The following is a 24387-nucleotide window of genomic DNA, read 5'->3' on the forward strand; positions in this document are numbered from 1 at the left end:
ATATGTATAATGTTTTATAGGAACCATTTAATTTAATATATTATCATTGATATAATTTAACTATTTACAAATATATTTTTAAAATAAATATAATTAAACTTTCTATGCTATAATTTAATTTTTAGGTAATGAATTATTATGAACCATGTTTTATAAATTTCAATAACTGTCTTAAAATCTCGTAGTACAAAATCATTAATTCAGGCACATATCACGATTTAAATTTTAAAAAATGAATGCAAAATAAAGTCTAATTATTAATTTTGAAAAATACTAAATAATAATTTTTTTAACATGATATATTTTTAAATTTAGTGGTATCTTCAAAAGTAATTTTGAGAAAAATTAAAATTATAAATAGTTTAGATTCTGATTGGAGCGATGAATGAAACGATTTTACAATGTGTGTATTTGGGTCTGTGTATACGATAAATAGTTAATAAAATGCTTCAGTTTTCATTTGGATAGTAGATTGGATCTTATTTGTATTTTAGAGAGGTCAAGATGCATATTAATTTTTTTATAAAAACGAAAAGCAAAGAAAATATTAAGAAAAACAGGAATTTTTACGCAAATTTAATTTTTGAAAAAATCTATTTTCTTTTTTAGTGTAATTCGAAAAAAAATAACCATAGCGCCTTGAAATTTAGTAACAAGTTTAAATCATTATTTAATATTTACAAAAAATATTTTTAAGAAGAATTTTTTAGGCTATTTATAGGCAAGTGTAATTAATTTTTTTTTCTAACAATGTTGAATATATTGATAATGACAATTTTTGATGGGTAGAAATGCTTGAAAATAAATACAAAGCTTTTTATAAGTTGTTAATTTCTTAATTAAACAATATTGAAAATCTATAGTCACAAAATTATTATAGGTGTTTAATGTTAGAATTTTAACAAAATATCAAAACTTCAAAAAATATTTTGTAACTAAAATTCATAAAAAAAATATTATTATTTATCCTCAAACAATTTTTAACTACTTTAATAACTACATCAAAAAAACATATTTTAAAGAAGTGATTTAGGCTGTCTGACATTGTTCCACAAAAAATGGGTACAGTGATGTATCATTGTACTTAAATTTAACACACTTATTACAGTGATTCGCTTTAATTCTAATGTAGGTTACTATCCTACTCGAAACCTAATGTACGGAAAAGCGATATCTAATACTTGCCTACCTTTTTTTATAAATTTATTAATAGTGGTTTTTTTAAATTCCGAACTAAATAAATATTAAAAAATCCTTAAAATTTATAAAATATAATACCTCAAATATTTCTGCCATGCGAGCTTGTTGGACCAGTGAACAATGGTTTTCAATAGATAATATGACAGGATATGGTGATGCTACGAATGCAAAACGATTAATTGAATCTACAGCTCCAAGAAATGGTATTTTTGATGTAAAAGTATGCCCATGATAGATTAATGGATTACCATCGTCGCCATCCCAACAGTCCAACTCAACACATCGACAACCAGCTAACAATACCTAAAATAATAAGTTTGTATTAATTTATTTGTATCATAACACATTTTTTAAGTATAAAATATCATTAAAATTATCAATTGTTTGATGAAAATCTAGATTTATCGTTTTAATTGTTGGAAACAAAATGTTTTTCCATAAGTACCTAGTTAATATTATAATATACTATGTATATTATAGAAAATATTATATAACATAAATGCATTGATAAATAATAATCTCTAAAAATGTTTATTTATGTATTGCATATGTACAATATAAATAATTATTTGCAACTTAAACTAAAATATTAATGAAAATAACGCTAATGTTTAAATGTAATTTTATTTTATACTAAACAACCTAAAAACTTACGAAATATGTCAGAACATTTAAACATAATTCGTTATTTTAAAACATAATATCGTAATAAAATTGAATTATTTGTTTTTGTTTTTCTAGATACGTTTAAAGTTTATAATAGTTTAAATTAATTAATAATTTAATATATTTAGTTGTATTGTTATTATTATATATTTTTTCAACCATACTAAATGTAGCAAAAAACAACTTATTAAGATTTTTTTTTATTAGAACAACTTATATTTTATTAAATAGAAATATATACTATATAATAATAAGATATTGTAACAATATTATTTAATCTTCAGTTTTACCCGACTGTATAGATCAATAGAAGAGTCGCCTTTTAACTGGTGGCCAGTAAGGTACGTATTATGTGATGAAGCAATATAATAACAAGATAATGGAAAGTTCATATCAGATTTTTCGATTGCAAAATCTGGTTCACTGAACACGCTTTTGTTCCTTAACATCATATACTTAGCAAATCCTTCGAAGGAAAGACAATTACGAGCACTAATTTCTGGGTTTGGCTCGTGGATCTATAAAAAAAATACATGTATTAATAATGTATTTAATATGATACAATTATTATTTTTAAATATTAATAGCTTATAGTACAATTATTAATTGATTTAAGATTCATGATACTAAATTATGAAATGAATTAGTCATCTGTTTTCAATAAAATGCAGATGGGTTTGTGAAAAGAAAATTTATAATTATTATATATATAATAATAATTTACGAAGGTAAAAATAATGTATATTAATATACCATACTTATAAAGTACATCATACCTGAATCAATATTTTAGCATCATCCTCTGTACAAGTAATCATTTGTCTGTTTTCTAAGAAATTAATTAAATCATTTATTGACCATGTAGCTGCAGACTGTGATGTCTCTACACCAGTACAATTAGAAATTATACTAGACGCTGCAATAGCATCAAATATACGTTTTTTTTGAATTTTTGCATCAATTGGTTGGACAAAGTTATTTCCAATGTTTCTATTAGTTGAGCTTGAACCTATGGAAATATTGAAGATAAAGAATATTTTGTTTGTAAATATAATTTATTTGTTCTGGTAAACCGAGATGAATTTAAAATAGTATAATACAAAAAAAAAAAAAAATTAACGAGAAGACAAAAAATGGTTTAAAAAATTAGAATTTAGAATTTAGAATTATTATGTACATAATTTAACTATTTTAGACTTATTATAGAATCTAGAGTTATAAAACAGTATTTGTTAATAATATATTATTATTGAACAAACAAATATTAACGTTTATCTAATGATTCTAATGTATACAGTTATATAATTCTTTAATAAAACGATCTAACATTAATAAAGCTTTTAAGGCTAATTTATCACAATATGTCTGACTGTCTGAGTATAGGAATTAATAACAAAATGTTTATTGTTAATGAATTAATTTATTTTATAATGCTAATATTGATTTTTTTTTTTTTTTTTAACTAAATAAATTAATACTAGCTTACTTTGAGTTTGTTCGGATATAGTTCTTGGAATAGATAAAGTTGTATTATTTTGTACGGTGATATCCTCAGATTTTTCAGATTTTTTATATTCGGATTTATGATTTGCTGCTCGTACTTGGTCGAAAATATCACGAAGATCTTTACGCATTCTCAAACTGTAATAACAAAATATAAGACATTAATAAAAATTTTGTCTAAAATGTATTAATTAAAATCGGTTAAAAATACATTTACCTAAAACTATCAAACAAAGCACAAAAATCTTCAAAATCTAATTGTGAATTATTTGGCGTCATTGGTGTATTATTAATATCACTTTGAGTTGGCTCTATAATTTTAGGAGGTGTCCTTAAACAAAACAATAAAAAATACAACATTTAAACATATTATTATCTCCGTTGTTTCAAATTTAAAAAATATATTAGACATTTCAGAAGTAATTTTAAAATAGAATGATTATTTCATTTTAAATTAAAAATCCTGAACAAATAAATAACACATTCTGTCTAATAGGAAAAAAACTAAATTGAATTTAATATAGGTACGTATAATATTGTGTTAATATCCTATTAAAATATAAAAATATTTTTGTTGAACCAAATAAGTTATTTTTATTTGAAAAATTAAATACACAATATACAATACAATATTATATTTATTATATTAATTAAGTGTCAAATATTAAAAATCATACAAAACATCATTAATTGATATAATTTTCAGTAGTTTTTAACACTATAATTATTTTATAGTCAAAGGTCAAAGTACCGTTGGAAAATAGATTTTATATAAACGAACGGAGCTGTGCCTTATGGATAACGAACTAATTTATTAATCTAAGTAATTAATATAGTATAAATCTATTAAAAATAAAAATAAAAATATATAAATATAAAATAATATTCATAGTAATAAATAGGACATTAAGAAAAAAATTATTTATCAGAATAATATTAAATGCTACTTACTTATCTGCGGACGTAGATGGCTCAGAAACGATATTTTTGTCGATGCTGTCTCGTTTCTTATCATCTTCTGTTTGGCTACATAATGTAGATGGTGAATTACAACCACTACTAGCCAAATCTACTCTAGATTTGTTGAACACGTCGTTGACATCGTAAGGTTTGAGAAGTCCATCGTTCTAGGTACAAAATATTTTTATAAAAAAATATTTAACATTTTAATTATTTTGTATTTGGCTCTTGAATACATACAGATACACTAACTACTGATTTCTTCTTTCGAAATCTCATCGAAGCAGCTCGTTTAGCAATGCTTGTCTCTGGCGATTGATTGTTGGCCGCATTACCAGTTGTTGACCAATCTCTTCCTCCAAATAACTGCAATTCACAGGATATCAAATTAAATATTATTATTATTATTTATAATTAATTAAAAGTATATCATTATTCGCAGCATTAAGGTATAGAGCCGATATTAAATTACAAACAAAATTAAAAACAACGCGTGAACTTCTATTTATAAGTTATATCAAATTTTGATACTTAATATCATTACATATTGTACAATTGTATACATTCGTAATTATAATAATATAGTGATTTATTTAATTAAAACATTCGGATTTGATAAAACAATATGTTTATAACCTATTCTGCAAAAACAATAGGTACCTACCTAGTCAATAATAATTTATTAAAAAATACAAACGGTCTTTGATATTCTTACGACTTACACGAATAGTCGTATACAGTTTTAATTATTTTATCTTTTTTATATCAATTAAAATAATATTATTACATATAATAATTAAAATAATTAATAAAATTCTACTTACACGTATTGCATCGGCTGTCATTGGCCCACGACCAGACGAAATAATGTATTGATGTACATAGTTGTTCTTTAGCCATATTGAACGTTTATCTACCGTTTGTATAACATTTCGAAGTTTCTGAATCACAGTCTTAAGTCCATGGTGCCAAATGCTTTATAAATAAGTATAAAAAAATTATTATGTTGTGTAATAAAATAATGTTATACTAAAATAGTGATAAGTAGGTACTTAAGGCTATTATCAAGTTTTAGTGCTTATTTTTTATGTTCATATAAACAGTTGTATACAATTAAGAAAAAAAAACTTATATTATATTTATATCTTAGAATAAATTGCGATTCGCATTATAACTAATTTATTATTTAAGAAGTATCGATTTAAATGAAGCTATTTTGTAAGATTAATGAAACAATATTTTAAAATAGTAAATATTAGTGATATTTTACTAATTAAAATAATTAAGCATGACCTATTTTTTTTGTAACTATTTTAATGTGGTCACTATTTCAATAATTGATTGTTTGCCTACACTAATATGATATGTAAATGTTTTTGAAAGTTTAATCTAATATCATTATTATAATAAATTGAAGTACGCCCGATTAAAATATTGTAAGTTTTTAATCTCAAAATAAACTATGTAGATTTTACCTAAGTAATCTTGGAGGAGCTAGTATATAGAATATGCGATTTTCGCTTGTATTAGTTCCATAAACTAGCCCTAAACAACATTCTGATATCGAATAATTGTTCAAACTATATTTTCTTAATATTGCAGCTCCATCAGCTTTTACTCGATCTCTTCCAACTGCACCACCAATAAATATGTCTCTGACAGTCGACAACTCCAAGTATCCTTCCTGGAGACCTAATAATAATAATAATAATAATAAATGCATATATTTGGTTCATATTTTAAGATACTGTTATGTCGTTGTCTCAGTTAAAAATAATTTTAAACATTAATTGATCTATATAAATTTAGATTTTAATTGATTTATTAATTTACCCATAATTGATGGACAGTTAACTGACGATCTGTTTCGTAGCGCTTTAGGTAAACTATCTTCAGGGTCGGTTTTCAAACAATAATCTGGTGTACCAGAACTTCTTTTCAGTGCGCTCCACGACGTTTTTTCCCAAGTTAATGTTGAACAGTTTCTCTCGAGACGCATGAAAATTCGAGCGGATCTGTTACTACCCATTTCAGCCGCCCAATGAACAACAGTAGTCCCATGATGCATTATCTAAATTGAACCATATTATATGATTTGATATTAAATGCATGGGCATATTAATTTTTAAAATAATTTATTGATCACCAATTATACTTTTAAATTATTGATATTTAGCATTGGATAATAAACTAAATAATAATAAGAAGCTTCATATTACAAAATAAAATCGTTTTACATTGCAATTCTAATTTTTAAGTTATGAACGTAATTATTAATTTCGACGTAATTAAAATGTTGCTACAATCTATATTAATATGCAAGATATTTTTAGTGTATTTTATGTTTAAAAAGTCAGCATGATAATTGATGTTTATTAAGATGAATGTAATCTGTTTTTGTATTTTGTTTACATAATAGTTTATTTCGAGAAAACAAAAATTTAACCAACTATATGACTTGGTAGATTTTTCCAATTTTTTTTTTATTGACTTTTTAAAAAGGTTAACTGAATAATTATTTGAATAGTTTTAAAAAGATAATTCTAAGAAAAGCAATATTTAAATTATATTACTTTCATAAAATTGTTATATTTTTAATAGATTTCTTTCAAAACAACTTCATTCAAAAATATTGATTTACCGTATAGAAATCCTTCAAGTTTTGACAATAATAAAAGAATTTTTGGGATACAATGTACACAATTTTCTAAAGAATGGTGTTATAAACACGCAGGTAATATAATATTATTATAATATGAATGTTTTAACTTTCCCACCATACATTTTAAAGGGGGAGTGGGTATAATTTCGTAGAAATGTATAAACGTAAACATTTGAACATGAACATATAATATAAATATATTATATGAACAATATATTTTTATTACCTGTAATTCATGATGACCGATTGTAAAATCAATAGAGTTGGGAGATATTGCAAGTGGTATTAATGAAACACCGTGATCGTAGGCTAATGATTGTACAGGATCGTATTTTTGAGACAACTCTCCTTCACAATTATCTTGTGATTCACCATTGTTTAATAAATGCAACCTTCAGAATAAATGCAAAAATTAAATACCTTTTTTAAAAATTAAAATAAAATCCGGTTTTTTTTTATAACATTTATTATTTGGTTTGTTTAATTTTGTTATCAAGAAAATATTAAAAATAAAAGCATAAAGTATTATGATTATGTTATCGATCATCGTTTTTAATGACAATCAAAATTAAAATAACCGCATTTATTTTTATATTTTAAATGTTTTTTATATTTCATAAATTTTGTTTATTAAAAAAACATTTTTTATGTTATCAACGTTTTTAAAAGTTACTCTTTCGTGTTTAAAAAAATTAAAAACATCGATACAATATATACAATTTGTCTTTAAGTTAAAAATGATCAAGTTATACAGTTTGTTATATTTTTTAGAGATAAATAAGTAAATATTATATAATAATAATAAAATTAGTCACAAACATCTTACATTATAATTTTTAGGTCTCTTTTTTTACGTTTGCCAATTTAAGGGTTAATTAAACATTTTTGTTTTCTTAACTTACTTTGCTTCGTATGTTTTTCTTTCAAAATAATGTCGATGATAATCTGATAATTCTTCCAATACCGATTGTACTTTATAGATTTTTTCCATATTAACAATTCCATCTAATCCAAGAGAAGTAGTATATCCATCCAAGTATTCGTGTTCTGCCAAAGTCTGTAATTTATTAACAAAATGATATCCTGAGTTTAAATGTAATTTAAGAACGCACGAGTAATAACAAAAAACATTCCAAATGAAAATTAACTTTTTGTTTCATATAATTAAAAATGTTGAGATACCGTGTCATATTGAATATACTATTTTACAATAATCGTAAACGCTGATTTGACAGTTATTAAAATTAATAATCATCAAGTATAACACCTTACAATGCTTTCTAAAAATGAATCGAAGAAATTTGTTGAATTTTATATTAATGTTCCTTGTTATGTATTATATATAAAAATTTTAATAAATATTAATAGTATACATTACCTACACTTATATATGTAATCTTATAGAAAGTAAAGTACATTATAAAGAATAATTGAGTTGGAGTAATACATAAAAAAATATTAAATGTTATAATAATTGTTGTCTATATTATATTTAATTTAAACACTGCTAATAGCAGACATATTTTAATAATTAAAAAAACGGATAACTAGTTTCTGCTGTGTAGTATATCACAAAATATATACTTAATGCTTTTCATTGAAAAGGTTATTATAATGAACGTAATAAGTTTGAATTAAATGATTAATTATTGTACAATAGGAAACAATTGAGCGAAGAAAACGATGTATCAGCATTTAGCATAATATTATATTTATAAGGACAAATAGTTTATATTATATATAATTAATTAATTTGGTAGATTCAATAAATTTAACTGTATTCTAAAAACATTGCATATTACTTTTTAGTAAATATTTCCAGTTTTCCACTGTTTTTTTTCTATCACCCAATTAAATAAATAGTTATATTAGATAATTAAAAAATAATTAGGAACTTCCTAATTTTAACTATCTCAAAGTATATTACATTTTTTACTTTAAAATTCTGTCAACAACGAAGATACTTCAATTGTTGTTCTAAAGAGTAATGTCATATACAAAATAAATAAATAAAAGTAAACAGATTATTGAAATGCCGGAAGTAATTAAAATAAAAACATTTATATTTTTTAAATCTTAAATATGTATTAATTTAACTAAAAAGACTAACGACATTTGGCACATTTTTTTTTACGTAAAAAAGTAAAATATAATATTTCTCATTTTGAACGAAATGTACTATTAAAATAGAGTTTAACAATGTTAATTTGATAGGTTGATAATCGTTTGCCGCCTATATTTATTACAGGTAGTTCTCGGTATTTAAAGTTTAATAATAATCTACCTAAATATAGTTTTGTTACCTATTTAACAATATCTATTTAACAGCAATATTATTTGTTATCACTTACCAACAATATAAATATTAAACTGCAATAATTTATAGAATATTACTAAGTGTCGCGTCTTTAATTTTGTAAACATATTGACCCTTCACAGTTGTATTTAGACTGTCGGTTTCATAATGGACTGTTTATTTAAATCAATTGAAGAGATCAAGCCATTGCTGTGCAGACAGGACCATTATTATTGTATAACGACAAAATATTATTGCCTTTGTCATACTCTAAAATGCGTTATTCTACGATAAATGGCATACCAATGATCTTACTATATAGGTAGTGTAAGTGCTTTGTATACAATTTGTGTATAAAAATATAAACACCGATTCAACTGATTTGAGTCAAGTTCACAGTAATAATAATAACAACACAAACGACTAGATGATTCATAACTCGATTTTGTAATATTTAATTGATGATTAAGCTGATATAGTTTAGATAAGTACCTCGCTTAAAACCTTGCCGTCTTGATCAGATAGTACAATAGCACTGGGCGTCTCTTTCATTATTTTCCTCATTTCACGCATAAAAGACCCAAAAAATGGTACAACTGGACAGTCGGGCATAGCCAGCGCTTTCTGTAGAACGTTGTCGTATTGCGATGTTGACAACAGAGTATCGGTCAGATAATAAAATAACGGCACCTTTTCCTTTTCCAATACTGTCTGCATGAATGGCCTTATTTTTTCGGATCTATAACACGTATCACAAAAAATATTTAATGAATTGCGCTTAAAAAATATTTAAATCACCAATAAACAATGAAATGTGCCAAAAGTATGAACGCATTTAAAACATCTCATGTATTAGTCTATTTTTTTTTTCATGGCATACAGCCTCAACAATTGATTTACATAGAAATAAAATATATTAAAATTCTAATCTTTTAGTAAGATCCTATTATGGAATCTAATTCCAGATATGTTTTGAATAAGTTCAAATCCATTGGAATTATTATGTTACACAAAGAACCAAATGATAGTCATAGAGAAGATTGAATACAAAGCTGCGTAATACACTATTGAAGCCTAGAAAATTACTAAGGCCTACAAACGCTAGTATAATATACATTTTAAGGATACACCTTTTAGGTTATTTATATTCCTTACATAGTTACTATCTTTACATCGTTATAACTGCATAATAGTATTTGTATAAATAAGTACCGATGAGTTCAAAAAGTGTACAATCTCAACAAAAAATAAAATCTTATCTTAATAAATATGTATATATATTATATGGACATGAATGTTAACTTTATAATACATTATAACTTGTATTAGAAAAAAATATTATAGGTACTATATTTTTAGTTTACTGGCTTAGAGAGTTTATTCGTCATTCATTTATAAGCTAATACTAGCTAGTATTTTATTTTTGAAATATTTAAATATAAATGTTTCTATTAGAATAATTGTGGTTTTATGTTAGTATTTGTTATAAAAATAATAAATTAAGGTGAACATATTTTAGGAATAGAATCTAAAAAATAATGATTTCATACATTTTTTAAACAGTATACAATTTTAATACCCGAGTATATAATAATAATATTAGTTATACATATCATAAGAACTGGTAAATTAAAGCAATATAATTTAATAATTTTTATATTGTGTTATATTATGTCGTTATCTTTTTCTAATCGTTTCTTAACAAAAATATTTGTTTTTAATACTGATGTATATTATATTATATGTAAATATATATTTTTTAATTGTATTTATCCTCATTCTGAGACAAAACACGGGTATATGGTTATAATTAATACTAATCAAATAGTTTCATATGTACGGGATAATTATTTTAAAATTATATTGTGTACAACAATTATAAGTTAGTAATTTGGTTTGATACGTATATAAAAGAAATAATGCTAAAGACCACAAATATTGAAAAATTAATTGTTTCAAATAAAATGAAAATGTACAAAAGTATTATACAAATAAAAAACTTACTAACAAACCTAGCGTAGCATTTTTTAGTATTTCAATACCCGTATAATAAATATGTACATTATTTCATTATTATTGTTGATAATAATTTGTTTTTTAAGAGAAATTAGTAAGAATAAAGTTATATATATAAGTTTTAATAGTTTACGGTTGATAAAATATTTATTGTCTATACTACATCTAATATTTTCGAAGAAATGTAATTTTAATATATTATTATTTTTTTTTATTTTTTTTTTAGCTAGAATAATTTTTTCTTTACAATTTTAATAAATATGTATCAATCTACATTATTTAATTTGATATTTAAAATATATCAAGTTAATCTTATCAATATCAATTATGTTATTCAATCTTTTAAATTTTATATCCCTAAAATGTTCCCATTATTTTAATGTATATCCTGTTAAAATCTTATAAAACCGAAAGCAGTACTTATAGGTTTTTTTGTATACAATAATTTACAAAAAAAAAACATTTTAATAATAATGTTTATTGATTTATAATAATCACATACTAAGCATAAATATTTTATATTAATAATAATAAATGTAAAAAAACATAATTTTAAAATATTATTAACGATTAACAGTGAAATCTTGGTTACCAATCGTTCTAATAGTCACAATATTGAAGTTCAAAAGAGATATTTTTGAAAAAATAATATTTCAACATAATTTTTAAGTACCTATAGTGAGAATATCTAAACAAAATAGATTGATTTTTAGGTCTAGGCTAATTCAAGTAATCGAAATTTCACTGTATACAAAGATTCAAATAATAATACAATGGTAACGATTTCGAGTTGTCTGATTTTCTGCGGTTTATTCATGTGTTGAAATTTGAAATAGATTAAAATAATAAAAAAAAGAAATTTTAACTTTGCGTTAATTGTGTAATCATTTTTTGCTATTTTCCAATAAGGACTATACAATAATGTTTTAATTTAGAAACTTGATTTAGTAAAATTATAAAAAAAAATGACAAAGTATTATTTTGCTTACATTTGAGCAGAATATATAATTTTTTCAGTAATATTTTTTGTACAAGAATAATAAACTGTAAGTTTACGACATATTATATTAATATAATTTAGTTATTCAATTATAACTTGAAAATAAATTGCACTATGCAGAAAGTATGGTGCAATAATGCACATTAATATTGCTGAATTTGTGATCAGCGAAGCTAGTAGTTTCCGCCGGCCTACAAACATTGTTGTTATAATCGCTGAAGACCGGTTGAAACAACTGCTTTACCGACACGTCTTTGTCCCGTGATCAATAACCCCAACGTCTGATCGAATTCAGTAATCTCCGTGCTGTCAACCTGTTTAACTTAATTTCGCTTTCTGGTTTCGAAAATCAATTAAGCAATGATTAGAATTGGTCAGTCCATACAACAATTATCTACACAGTTCGCAATACAGTATTTTGAAAAAAAATAAACATTTTTATGTTGTTTTTGAATAATAATTAAAGTAACTACAATACAGGAATAGTTCCAAATAAAATGATATCAAACGAAAATAATACATATTTTTATTGTCCAAAATGATTACTCTCTGCAAAGAAAATAATTTATTTTTAAATCTCATATTATAACATAGTTTCCTTGATATAATAATTGAGTACCCATATAGATACGAAAACAAGTATACCTAAGAAAAACTGTTAAATTGTATATTTAAAATAAATTATAATAAAAAAACTTTTTATAATTTAAATTATAAAAATAAATTGTTATTGTTTATGACTATAAAAAAAATACATTATTAGTTGTTTTTGCTTTGTAAACAACTTTTGATTTTAGTATTTTAAACCCCTTAATTTAGGGGAGAAAGCTCAAATAATTAAAACTTGCAATAATTTTTAATTCTATAGTAATTAAAAGAATAATTTATTTTTTATTTAAATTATACTAGCGTTTTAGCACTTAATATCATCGAGTTCTAAAATAATACCCTATTTTATATATTATGCCATATTATATATATATAATATGTAGTTAAATTAATATTATTATAATTTGTTACTTGAGTCCAGCTATAATTTCCATAGCTCCATTGAAATTTCCAATGTTCCAACATTCTTTGGCCACTCTCAAAAGACACGATAATATAGCTTTTCGATCTTCGTGTGTAGGTCGAGTAATTATAAGATGCGTAGTCCATGAGCTTACCTAAACATATTAAAACATACAAGCGTTAGGAAAATACCTACAGTTATATTTTTTTAATATAATATTAAACTCTTATTTTTATTGTATCTGAATAGAATAATAAACACTGTACGATTTATAATACATTGGAAGTAAAAATAAATAAACATTAAGAGTACGTACTGCATTAAACCTTTCTATGAGCTTTTTGACAGAAGTGTTACATGCGTTTGCTCCGTCTTGATCTAAAGTGACTTGCCGCAAAAAATCAAGTGGTGGAACGTCGTAAAACAAATCGTTTTCTCTATCACTTAAAAGTATTGCCACTTCTTCGGGGAAATGTAATATTCGCCGCAGCGAGTCTAATTCTGATGCAAAAGTGTCGTCCAGGTTTATCTCTCTGAATTCTACATTATTATATAAAAAATATATATAATTTATTTTTATTCTATACAGCTTTAAATAATATATTTATGTGATTACGGTGTTAAAAATTAATATAATGTGGGAAAAATTTAAAAAAAATATTTTATGAATTTATACCACCATAACATTAATTTATAATTTTTTAGGAATACTATTAAAATTTTCTGATACTATAAAACAATTGAATTACTCTTAACTTTGTGTTTAATAAATTATAATTTTAGTAGAAATAGGATTGAATAAAAGAAGTGTAGAACAATATTATTGTTTATATTGCATTATAATTATTACGAAATTATTCAACGGGAGTTATTGATAATATGCATTTAAAACTATTTATAAATTCAAATTTCAAATTAAAATACAATAATTTATAATAAACTATAGTAATTTAATTAATGTAAGCTATTTTTTACAAGTCTTAGTGTAATTCCTATGAGTTTATTATATTATTTTATTGGAAATATACTTAGAAATGTACATAGTTCATATACATATTATAAATTAAAATTATTCCATTGCATTAAAAATGTATTGGCATAATTGTGTGCATGTATAAATGATAATACATTTACCTATCAACTAAGAAAATCATAATGAATTTTCTTTTAAAACACTAAGTCATTTTTTAACACAAATCTTGTCTATAAATCATATTTTATTTTATTTTTATATCATTAAATAACAATATAATAGTATTCCATTATAGATATAATAAAATACTCAGGTATAATTCACCAGATTAATTGCTGTCCAACTTCAATAGATGATACAACGTTGAACTTATTTAAATATACTAAGGAACGTATTACTAACCTAATGGTTTAGTAGTTTGATTTGGTGCAATTACAGAATGCAGCTCTAAGAAATTGCTGTCGATCTCCTGTAGAATTTTTAAAAGAACAAAACCAATGTCACGTAATGATCGCTCAGTTGGTGTAGCCAATGTCCATTTAGAGTTACGAAATTCAAGTGACACCTTGTTTCGATTTCGTCGGAATACTGTTTGCCACTATATTATTTTTGCAACATAAAATTTAATTATTATTCATTATTCAAGTATTAGTGATGATAATATTTAAATTTAGCACTATCATAAAAAAAAAACTAGGTATTTACTATATAAGTACTATAATGTTAAAATCACTATTATTTTATCACATTTAAAAAATATTAGTGAAATTTGTGATATACAATAAAGAGATGACGTTCCGGAATCAAAAATCTGCTCCAGAATTTTTTTATTCAATTTATTTATAAATTATGCATTGTCTGAAGTAGTTAGTCATATTAAATTATAATATAAAGTTTATGACGTTATGTTCAAAAGGATTTATATAATTTATGTTCCTATAGTAATATTATATTAACTGCTTGAGTAGTTAAGGACAGTCCTGATTATTCAATTTTGCATTATTTGATGAATAATTAAATATAATATTAAATAATAAAACGTTAACAAAATATGCACATATTTCGTTAAAAAATATTGAATAAACTTATCATGTAATTTAAAAAATTTAAATGCTATATTCAATTTTAAAATAGTCATGTTTGTAATTAAACTGTATTTTTGTGATTGGAAAAATTGACAGAGTTTTATTCATACAATATTAATTGAAGATTCAGATAAAGTCCAGTGTACTTGGGACAATAAAACATTGTGCAATTCAAATAGCTTGTTGAACAATAGAAAATCTATGAGTTTAAATTACTTTTGTAAAACACTGGTGATACAATAATTAATCATTGTATTTTATAATGTTAATAGCAATTTGGCTTAAATTTAAAACTTTTTATTCAAAAGTATGAAACAAGGACTTGATTCAATATTATGATTTATTTTATTTTATTTTATTTTATTAAGGTCCCTAATGTAACATTGTTAAATACATCTCAAGAAGAATTATACGATTTCATACAAATATAACTATATTATACAATCCAATATCTATATAGTAAGGTAATTACTACATCAATCTTTGAAAATAAAACAATTTTACTTTTGCTTACCTGGAGTAAATCTTGTGTATTTTGACACTTTGATAAAATTTTTGTTTTATTGTCAAGTAAAATGATTTTATCAAAACTCAACCCAAGCAAACGTGCAGCCTGTATAATAAATACATATATTGTAAATAAAAATAATACTGTTTATCATTAGGTAAGTAATTATAATATTAGATATACTGAATAAATAATTTTATAACTGTGAACACTTAAGATTTAATTAATAAATCATAACAAAATAATTGTTAACCATATAGTTAAATAAAAAAAATATAATCATTATTAAATGTGATATCTCTAATTAATATTATAGGTTTCATGATTCGTTTTTTAGAATATGTTAAGAAGCATAACAAAAAGATCAATCAGTTGTTAATTTTGAATGCAATAATTTTTATAATAACTGTGCTACTAAAAAATGTGATCATAATTTTAATACTTAGATTCTCTATTGAATTTAAAATATACTTAAATATTATGTAATTTATTTATACAAAATAACATTTAATTTTTATACCTATTAAAATAACATAATTGTTTTGTTTACCTAATAAGAAAAAAGCATAAGCATTATTTTTTTTTTTCATTTAAAATTTTGATTTTTAAATTATTTTCATAAATTAATAAATTAATTATTTACGAAAATAATCATACTAAACTTTCAAAATATAACAAAAAACGGAACATTTTTATTGGAAGTGTTTCATTAATTATGTGATAGCAATATTTTATAAGCCAACCTCTTTAGCTAATCATGTATTATGTTATTATGAGAATATGTTACATGTCAACCAGTTTATCAAACGACAAGAGTGAACTTTTTGAATTATAATTGAGAACAACCATGACAGTCGGCGAACCATCCGACGAACGATGATAGTGGTTTCATCAACAATGTTTATGTAATATATTAGCCGTATTTCTGCTTTATTTTTTAATGATTTCTATACCTTTAATGTCACACAATTTATCCACAAAATCTTAGATAGCTGCATTGTTAATTTTACCTATCAAGTTAATTTTTATTTTTGTATAGGGTCTTTTTTATCAATCGATTTGTAATAACAATTTACCATCAATCTTACTGATGTTTGAATTCAATTAAATTATAATTCACTAAAATTACAACAAATTATTCAAATTTAATCAAAATAATAATTATTATAATTAAAAACTTTTTATGTAAGCACGAATACAAAAATATATGAACTTAACACAAGAATAATATTTGTTTTCGTTAAATATGATTTTATTATCAATTCAAATTCAAGACATTATAACTTATGGTTATATATTTATTAGCATTTTGATAAAAATATCGATAAAATAAATAATTGTATTTAAAATGTTCTAACATCTATGATTTATATTATATAAAGCAAAAAAAAAAATGATTTTGAAATAATATCAAAAACAATTATTAGATAATTTATTTATATGTCATACAAACTTTGTTTAACTTTCAATCTATAAAATATAATAATATTGAATTTTTCATAATTTCATATTATTCCATGTTTATATTTATTAAACATATAATTAGTAAGAAAACTATAGTTACTGACAGAAAAGATGTAGGCACCTATTTATAAAAAATTTTTCAAAAATTATAGAAAATCAAGCGAATTTGGTTCCAAGTTTTAAATATTAAAATGTTTAATAATAATTTAAAAATACATGTTATTAATTTTGTTAAGATACCTACTGCTATGTGTGTAAAATTGAATAGCAAAAAGTATATTTTGTTGAAAATTTTACTAATTATATTAATTTAATACTAACATAAAAAACACATATTAAAGAATGAAAAGTGTTAAAAAGCTTTTAATTACAAAAATTTAAAACCCACAATATTGTTAGAAATAAATGATTTTTTTTTTGTATTTTTAATATTTAAAAATTAAAGTAGATGACCAGGAAAAAATGTTAAACTTTAGAAGTTAAAATAAAAGTACAACATTATATAACAAAACTTCAGATTATATTGGAAACCATTAACTAGATTATTGATTTTTAAATACCTATCTATATTATTTTTATTGATACCTATAAAACATAATGTGAAAATATACGAGTATATTACCTTTGTTTTTGTTTTACCACGTTGAACTTCTTTGACGAAGTAAAAGTTACAACCGAACGCCGGCAAACGTTTACATCTCTCTACATAAATACGTTTTAATTGCAATTCTGAATCATTTAAAAGTGTATGAGCAACAATCTTTTTCAATTCCTGTTAACAAAAACACAAAAAAAAAAAAATCAAATCGTCATTTTTAAAAATATCTAAGTTTAAACAAAATGGTCAAGATTTAAATGAACAATCTGACAGACATTACGTTGTTTTTGTTATTGTTTTATACTGTGATACATTTCACGTCATGTCGTTACCAATTTATTTCCATAACACGCCACAAGATAAACTAAATGGATTTTACATGTACAGGGAAACATTATCAAAACTGGTCAATAATAGTTGAAACCATAACTATTGTTGGTAATACATATCTAAAAAATACAAGTTTATTGGAACGTTTGATTTATGAAAAAGAAATAATAAATACTACTATAGCGTGAGAGGTATTTGCGAGATATTTTTTATTGGGATTAAATTCTAAAAATCTTTAATTACCGCATACCTAAAAATCAACGACCAACTAAATAACATAACTCTATATGTAGTGTATACAATATACAACTAGATAATATAAACATTTCTAATTAAAAAAAAAAAACAATACATGACAAAGCGTAAGTATACAGTTTTGGAAGAAAATCAAATTAATAAAATTAGTTGGTAGGTATGAAATTTAAAAAGAAAAGTATGAAAATTATTAGCGTATGTATTATTTTTTTTATTATATAAATATAGTAACATTATAAAAGTATTCATACATTTTTTAGTTCTAATTAAAATTCAGTTAAGTATTATTATTTTCTGAAAATTTAGCAAAATAAAAACAAATACAAAGAATCGGTGCTTTTAAGTATTATATATGTATATATGTAATGTACTAATGTATAAGAAATTAACGATAAATTAAAATGTATTAATTAAATTAATTACAGTATAATATAATATTATAATAAATAAATATGTATTTTTATGTATTATAATTACCGAGATTTGTTGATTTTTCGACGATTTTATCTACTGCTCAAAACTAAATTATTATCATACTTAATATTTAAATAAGATATGTAATAAAGATAAATGCTGTCAGAAAAATAGTTCTGTACGTCTATGTATGAAGTCTGAAACCTAAGTGAACAGTTTGTCACATGGTGATTTGCTTTTATACCATCCAATACATAGAAAAATTACCATACGAACAATTCCGTTAAACCGACCACAACTGTTTGGCGTTTAACTAGCGTAAAAATCCAACCAACCGTTTGTGATTCAAATAAACGGAATGAATATGTTCTTTGGATGTTCATTGAAGTGCGTGAAGAATAAAAAAAATAGTTTGATAAAATATAAAAACAAAAAAACCAAGTTTAATCCTATAGTTATTTTGTTACATGCTAAAATTAAATAAGTGAAAATGATTTTTCCCGACTATAAAACTTGTGATTTAATCAGCCGTATTAATCATTATAAAGCCAAAACTGTATTTCCACTGCATTTTAGTGGCTATTATTTATATTTTTTGATCAGTCACGTGAGTACAGAGTAGACAAAGGGTTTCAACATCTAAAACGATGGTTTTCAATGAAGTATATGAAAATAAGTTCAAATTTTAATAACTGGTCAAAACGCAATGTTTTTAAAAAAAAAACTTAAACATTCTTAATGTGTTTGTTCGTACACGCAATGTACTGTGTATGTTTTAATTGCTGTGTTCACCGTTCAGAAAGATAGTGATTAGTTTATTACTAAAGCTCCATTTGTTATTATATAAAATGTAAAAGGACTTTGTTATGTTTTTTCTATGAAAAATAAAATAAAAAAATTGAAGAGAAGTAGTGAATCATTAATGGTGCCTACTGTTAAAACTCATTTAGAAAAAGTTAATTCCAAAATTATTTTGTAATTACATTTAAGTCCTATATTATATTTTAAATAAACCAATATTGCATTTTCCTTGCATGTTAATAGTTTTTTTTTTTTTGGTTAGAATAGTTTTTATATTTAATTTTTAAGCACTTTTTTAGAACTATATTTAATTATTATTTGTTCCAAAAAAATTATATGTGATTAGATTTTAGGATAAACTGTATGTATATTTGCCATTATCATTAAATTATAGGCATAAAATATGGGCATTGATTGACGTTTAAGAGTTAAAATGCAGTAAAAATTTACTAAAGTCTATACACATAAACATAAATCATTTATTCTGTATAAATATTGTTGTTTTTTACCGGGGTCAAATGTGCGTTTTACATATTATAAGAATTATTGAAAATATAAATAGCAATAAAAAAAATTATTTATAAGCTTATAATATTATGGAAAAAATATTGACCATCACAACAATAACATGTAAGTAAGGTAGGCAATGTTACTATACTCATAGCAATTTTTACATGTTTAACGCTGTACAAACAAACAACACAGTTGTTTTCTTGTAAAACGTATTTCTTAATTTCTTATGTAACCACTTTTTAGGGTGAGGGGGGAAGAATTGTTAAAATCAGATTATTAAGTTTATTTAATGGATTTAAAAACGAAAGACACGATATTACTTTGTATGTACAATTATTATTTAAAATTGTCCTTTATACTATTACAAATAATTGTGAAAAATAATTTATGAATTTTAATAACAATGCCACGATAAATTGAATAACTGTTTGGTATATTAAATTAAAATCACATTTAATTCTTATTTTTTATAAATAACTTGTGCATGTATAATTCTACTGTTTTAAGAATATTTCAATATGTAAATATAGCACTAAAGCCTGGTCAGCAAGGTTTTCCAATAACAAAAAAAAATATTGTTATATTATGTTCTATTTGTAGCGATTTATGATACTATTATTAATCTATTATTTATTTTAGTATTAGTTTAAGGCTTTATAAATATATATTTTTAAAATATATTTTATATTTGTAATATAATACGAAATTCGATTGAAAATTTTGTGCCAACAACTCTTTCTTTTTATTAATTTAACGCCGATAATATTTATATTTGAAATAATAATTTATACCGTCAATATAACTAATGATTTGGTTTTGATAGGTAATTATTCTAGAAAGTACCTCATTATACTGATAACAATATTAATGAGTCAAGCGTTATCTATAAATATTTATACAAACAAAATCCGACTAAATATTATATAATATATCAATAAAAAAAAAAAAAAACATATATTAATTTGTAAAATGCAATTTTTGCAAAAGTGTGTATTTCGTATGCCTTCTAAAAGCATATAACAAACTAGCTCCGTAAAAAATACGCCTTTAACATACACACCATTTCAAGTGCAACATATCCGATGGTGAAGTACCCTCTACAAATGGAGTATGTCAGCTCTTTATCGGAAATTTTACAAATGTATCTTATGTTTAGCAATATTACTTTTTGTAAAAGAACACCTCATAAATACCCGACAATCGATCGTGTATGGTTTTCTTCATAGCTTTTACTCTTGAATATATTTTTAAATAATGTGACCCTCGAAGTAGTAACCAATACATTATTATATAGTAATGTATTTAAAATTAAAACTTTAATATTATTGGATTGTGCACATCACAAAATTAATTGTAATATAATAAATGTACTTTTTATTACTTGTATATTTTTCAAATTTTGTAAAATATTCGGAATTCTAAAGTAGAGTTAAAGCTTAAATTATTGAATGAGAAATATTATCATAATCATTTTTAAAACCATTTATTTATAAACTTGACTTAAGTACCAATTTTTTTTCTATTTTTTGACTTTTTAAGTACCATTAAACGAGCAAATTATTCAACATGATTATTTTAACAATTTCCAGTAATATTTGATTATAATTTTTATTATAATGTATGGTACATGGGGATATTAAGTACGTAAGTAAATTTTATCTTTTTAAAAATTAAATTTTTAATTGGGATTATATGTAATATAATATTATGTATTATAATAATATACTTTTAAAAGAATGTTTTTATCACCTACCACATAAAGTTGTTTATTTATATATATATATATTTTTTTATTATTCACTTTTGTTTGTCGAATTTTTATTTATTTTGGTCCTAAAAAAGTGAACTTGTTAAAACTATTAATGAAAAATTATTTGTTTAAATTAATAACTAGTTTTATTTTGAAAGTTATTGAGACTTAATTGTATCAGTTAAGAGCTTTATTTTTAATACTGAGCTATTCGTTTTTTCTAGTATCATTAATGAAATGCAAATTAATTAATAATATGATAAACAATGTTCAATTCACAATTATTTAATTAATTATTATCATGTTGATAAATTAATATTCGTATCGTTTTTATTTAAACATTATAAAATAGAACACAAAAATTACTATTATTTTTTACGAGTTTATCTATGTATAATATAATACACATATGAATAATAATGACTAGATAGGAGTAGCTATTAGTTTTCAGCATCGATAGAATTATAACTAATAAGATAAACTCATTAGATAACATTTTGTAACTGTAGGTAATCATTATAAGTTTTAAATTATTTGCTGCAAAGACCCAAATAGAAAAGCATAATATACATATACTTCTACAAAAATAACAATGTATAAGTAAAATTTAACATTATAAAATACAAACCTCTTAAAATAAACAATAGATTATACTAATATAATAGCTGAGTTTAAATTCACCCATTTATTTTATAAATTATTCGTAAGTTAGTGCTATGCAAAAATATTAAAAATTTAAATAGATGCCTAACAGAAATTAAAAATAATTAAACTATTTACAAAAGTACTATTACTCATTATTTATTAATTATTATGCGTTTCATTAATTTAATTTTGTAATATTAGATACTTACTTATTTCGAAAATATTTCTAATAATACACTTTAATTATTAATATGATCAATTTTAAATCAATGGTAAATTATTGAGCATACAATTTTATAGGAAGAACAGATCTATCAGTATCATTTTCAAATTATATTTTACAACTTATTAATATATTAGTTACTATTAATATGTATTATTTATACGTTAGATAGATTGTACTGGCTTTTGCAAAAATATCGCATATAGTATCTAATAGTTATTGTAAAATATATTATTATTATTATTATATAAAATTAACAAAGGTATTATCATTATTATTTCATAAAGTTCATTAATGTACAGTATGATGGCATGGAGAAGGGACTGAATTACAAAAATACTCAGAATCTTGGGATCCGGAACAAAAACTGGAACCAATATTTTTCAAATGAAAAATTTCGGTTTTCACAATGATTATTGTTCTTTTTAAATATTTCCATGATTATTTTTTACGGGTATAAAGAGTTATTTGATAAATTAATATTATTTTTGTTTAACTGTTTATTTCTTGCAAAACAAAATATAACACATACTTTTATTTTGTAAAATATGAATAAAAAATTAAACAGAATACCAATTTATATTGAAGAAAAAAAGTTAAATACTGGGGTTAAACATAATCCTTACTTTAATCCTTAATTTATACTTTGTTTAAATCGGAAGCAAAATCAGGAATTGTAACGAAGCATTTTAGTTCCGGAACCAATAAATCGTATCAAGTGGTTTGTGATATAAATAGCATAATTAATAATTGATAAACGTTTCTTATAGAAAATAGAATCAAGTTAGCACAATGTGGGGGATCAAAATGATAAAATTATTAATACTTTTTAAGATAACTGGGAAAAACAAAATAAATAAATACATTATTAGTAAAACGGGAATTTTTATGAAAATTTGCTTTGAATTGTTTTTTCGGAGAAACCCAAAATCGCAAATAATTTTTTTCATTAAACCAAAAGCACAAATTCGTTTTGCGCTTTTGAAACTGAGTAGTAGGATAAAAGTGAAAAAATAAATTGTATTACCTGATACAATATTTACCCGTTATAATATAAGTTTCAGTATAAATTTGATGCCCATTATATTTTTTTCTTAAATATATAGTATTTTTATAATTCAAAAACTTTTTATGTAGTAATTAGTATTATAATTATCATAACAAATTATGGTGACGGTTGATAATCATTTAAGATAAATTTTAAGTATACAGAAATACAATATATACAGTATAGGTAAACTTAAATTAAATGGTATTTGATAGCTTTAAAGTCAACTCCAATATAAAAGCATGGAACTTGTACATAGAAAAAGTATTTTCCAGATTGGACTACTTAAAAACTGTGAACTTCAAATTTCAAATTTAATTTTAAGGTACTCCTCATTATAGTTATACTAATTACTACTTTTATGTAATTTTAATTTTAAATTGTTAAACTTATTTTAATATCACTGTAAAAGCTTAATTAATAACTTTATGATTTTGGTAAAATTATAAAATACACTTTATGTTT

At 22.9% G+C, this 24387-nt stretch overlaps 1 protein-coding gene across 1 annotated transcript in view; it reads right to left on the bottom strand.

The window, feature by feature from the left end:
• The window catches only part of LOC132924526 (uncharacterized), a 285094-nt gene that overhangs the window by 4324 nt on the left and 256383 nt on the right, over positions 1–24387 (bottom strand). The window contains exons 28-45 of the mRNA XM_060988891.1: positions 17968–18117; positions 15888–15986; positions 14691–14886; positions 13632–13855; positions 13324–13469; positions 9780–10026; positions 7894–8048; positions 7218–7383; positions 6163–6400; positions 5805–6021; positions 5154–5304; positions 4570–4695; positions 4321–4496; positions 3587–3700; positions 3353–3507; positions 2643–2875; positions 2157–2384; positions 1279–1503 (exon numbers count right to left, since the gene is read on the bottom strand). Coding sequence (XP_060844874.1) covers positions 1279–1503; positions 2157–2384; positions 2643–2875; positions 3353–3507; positions 3587–3700; positions 4321–4496; positions 4570–4695; positions 5154–5304; positions 5805–6021; positions 6163–6400; positions 7218–7383; positions 7894–8048; positions 9780–10026; positions 13324–13469; positions 13632–13855; positions 14691–14886; positions 15888–15986; positions 17968–18117 — 3246 coding nt within the window. The remainder of the gene's footprint in view (positions 1–1278; positions 1504–2156; positions 2385–2642; positions 2876–3352; positions 3508–3586; positions 3701–4320; positions 4497–4569; positions 4696–5153; positions 5305–5804; positions 6022–6162; positions 6401–7217; positions 7384–7893; positions 8049–9779; positions 10027–13323; positions 13470–13631; positions 13856–14690; positions 14887–15887; positions 15987–17967; positions 18118–24387) is intronic.

The sequence above is a fragment of the Rhopalosiphum padi genome, chromosome 3 (assembly GCF_020882245.1).
Source record: "Rhopalosiphum padi isolate XX-2018 chromosome 3, ASM2088224v1, whole genome shotgun sequence".
NCBI classification, from domain to species: domain Eukaryota; kingdom Metazoa; phylum Arthropoda; class Insecta; order Hemiptera; family Aphididae; genus Rhopalosiphum; species Rhopalosiphum padi.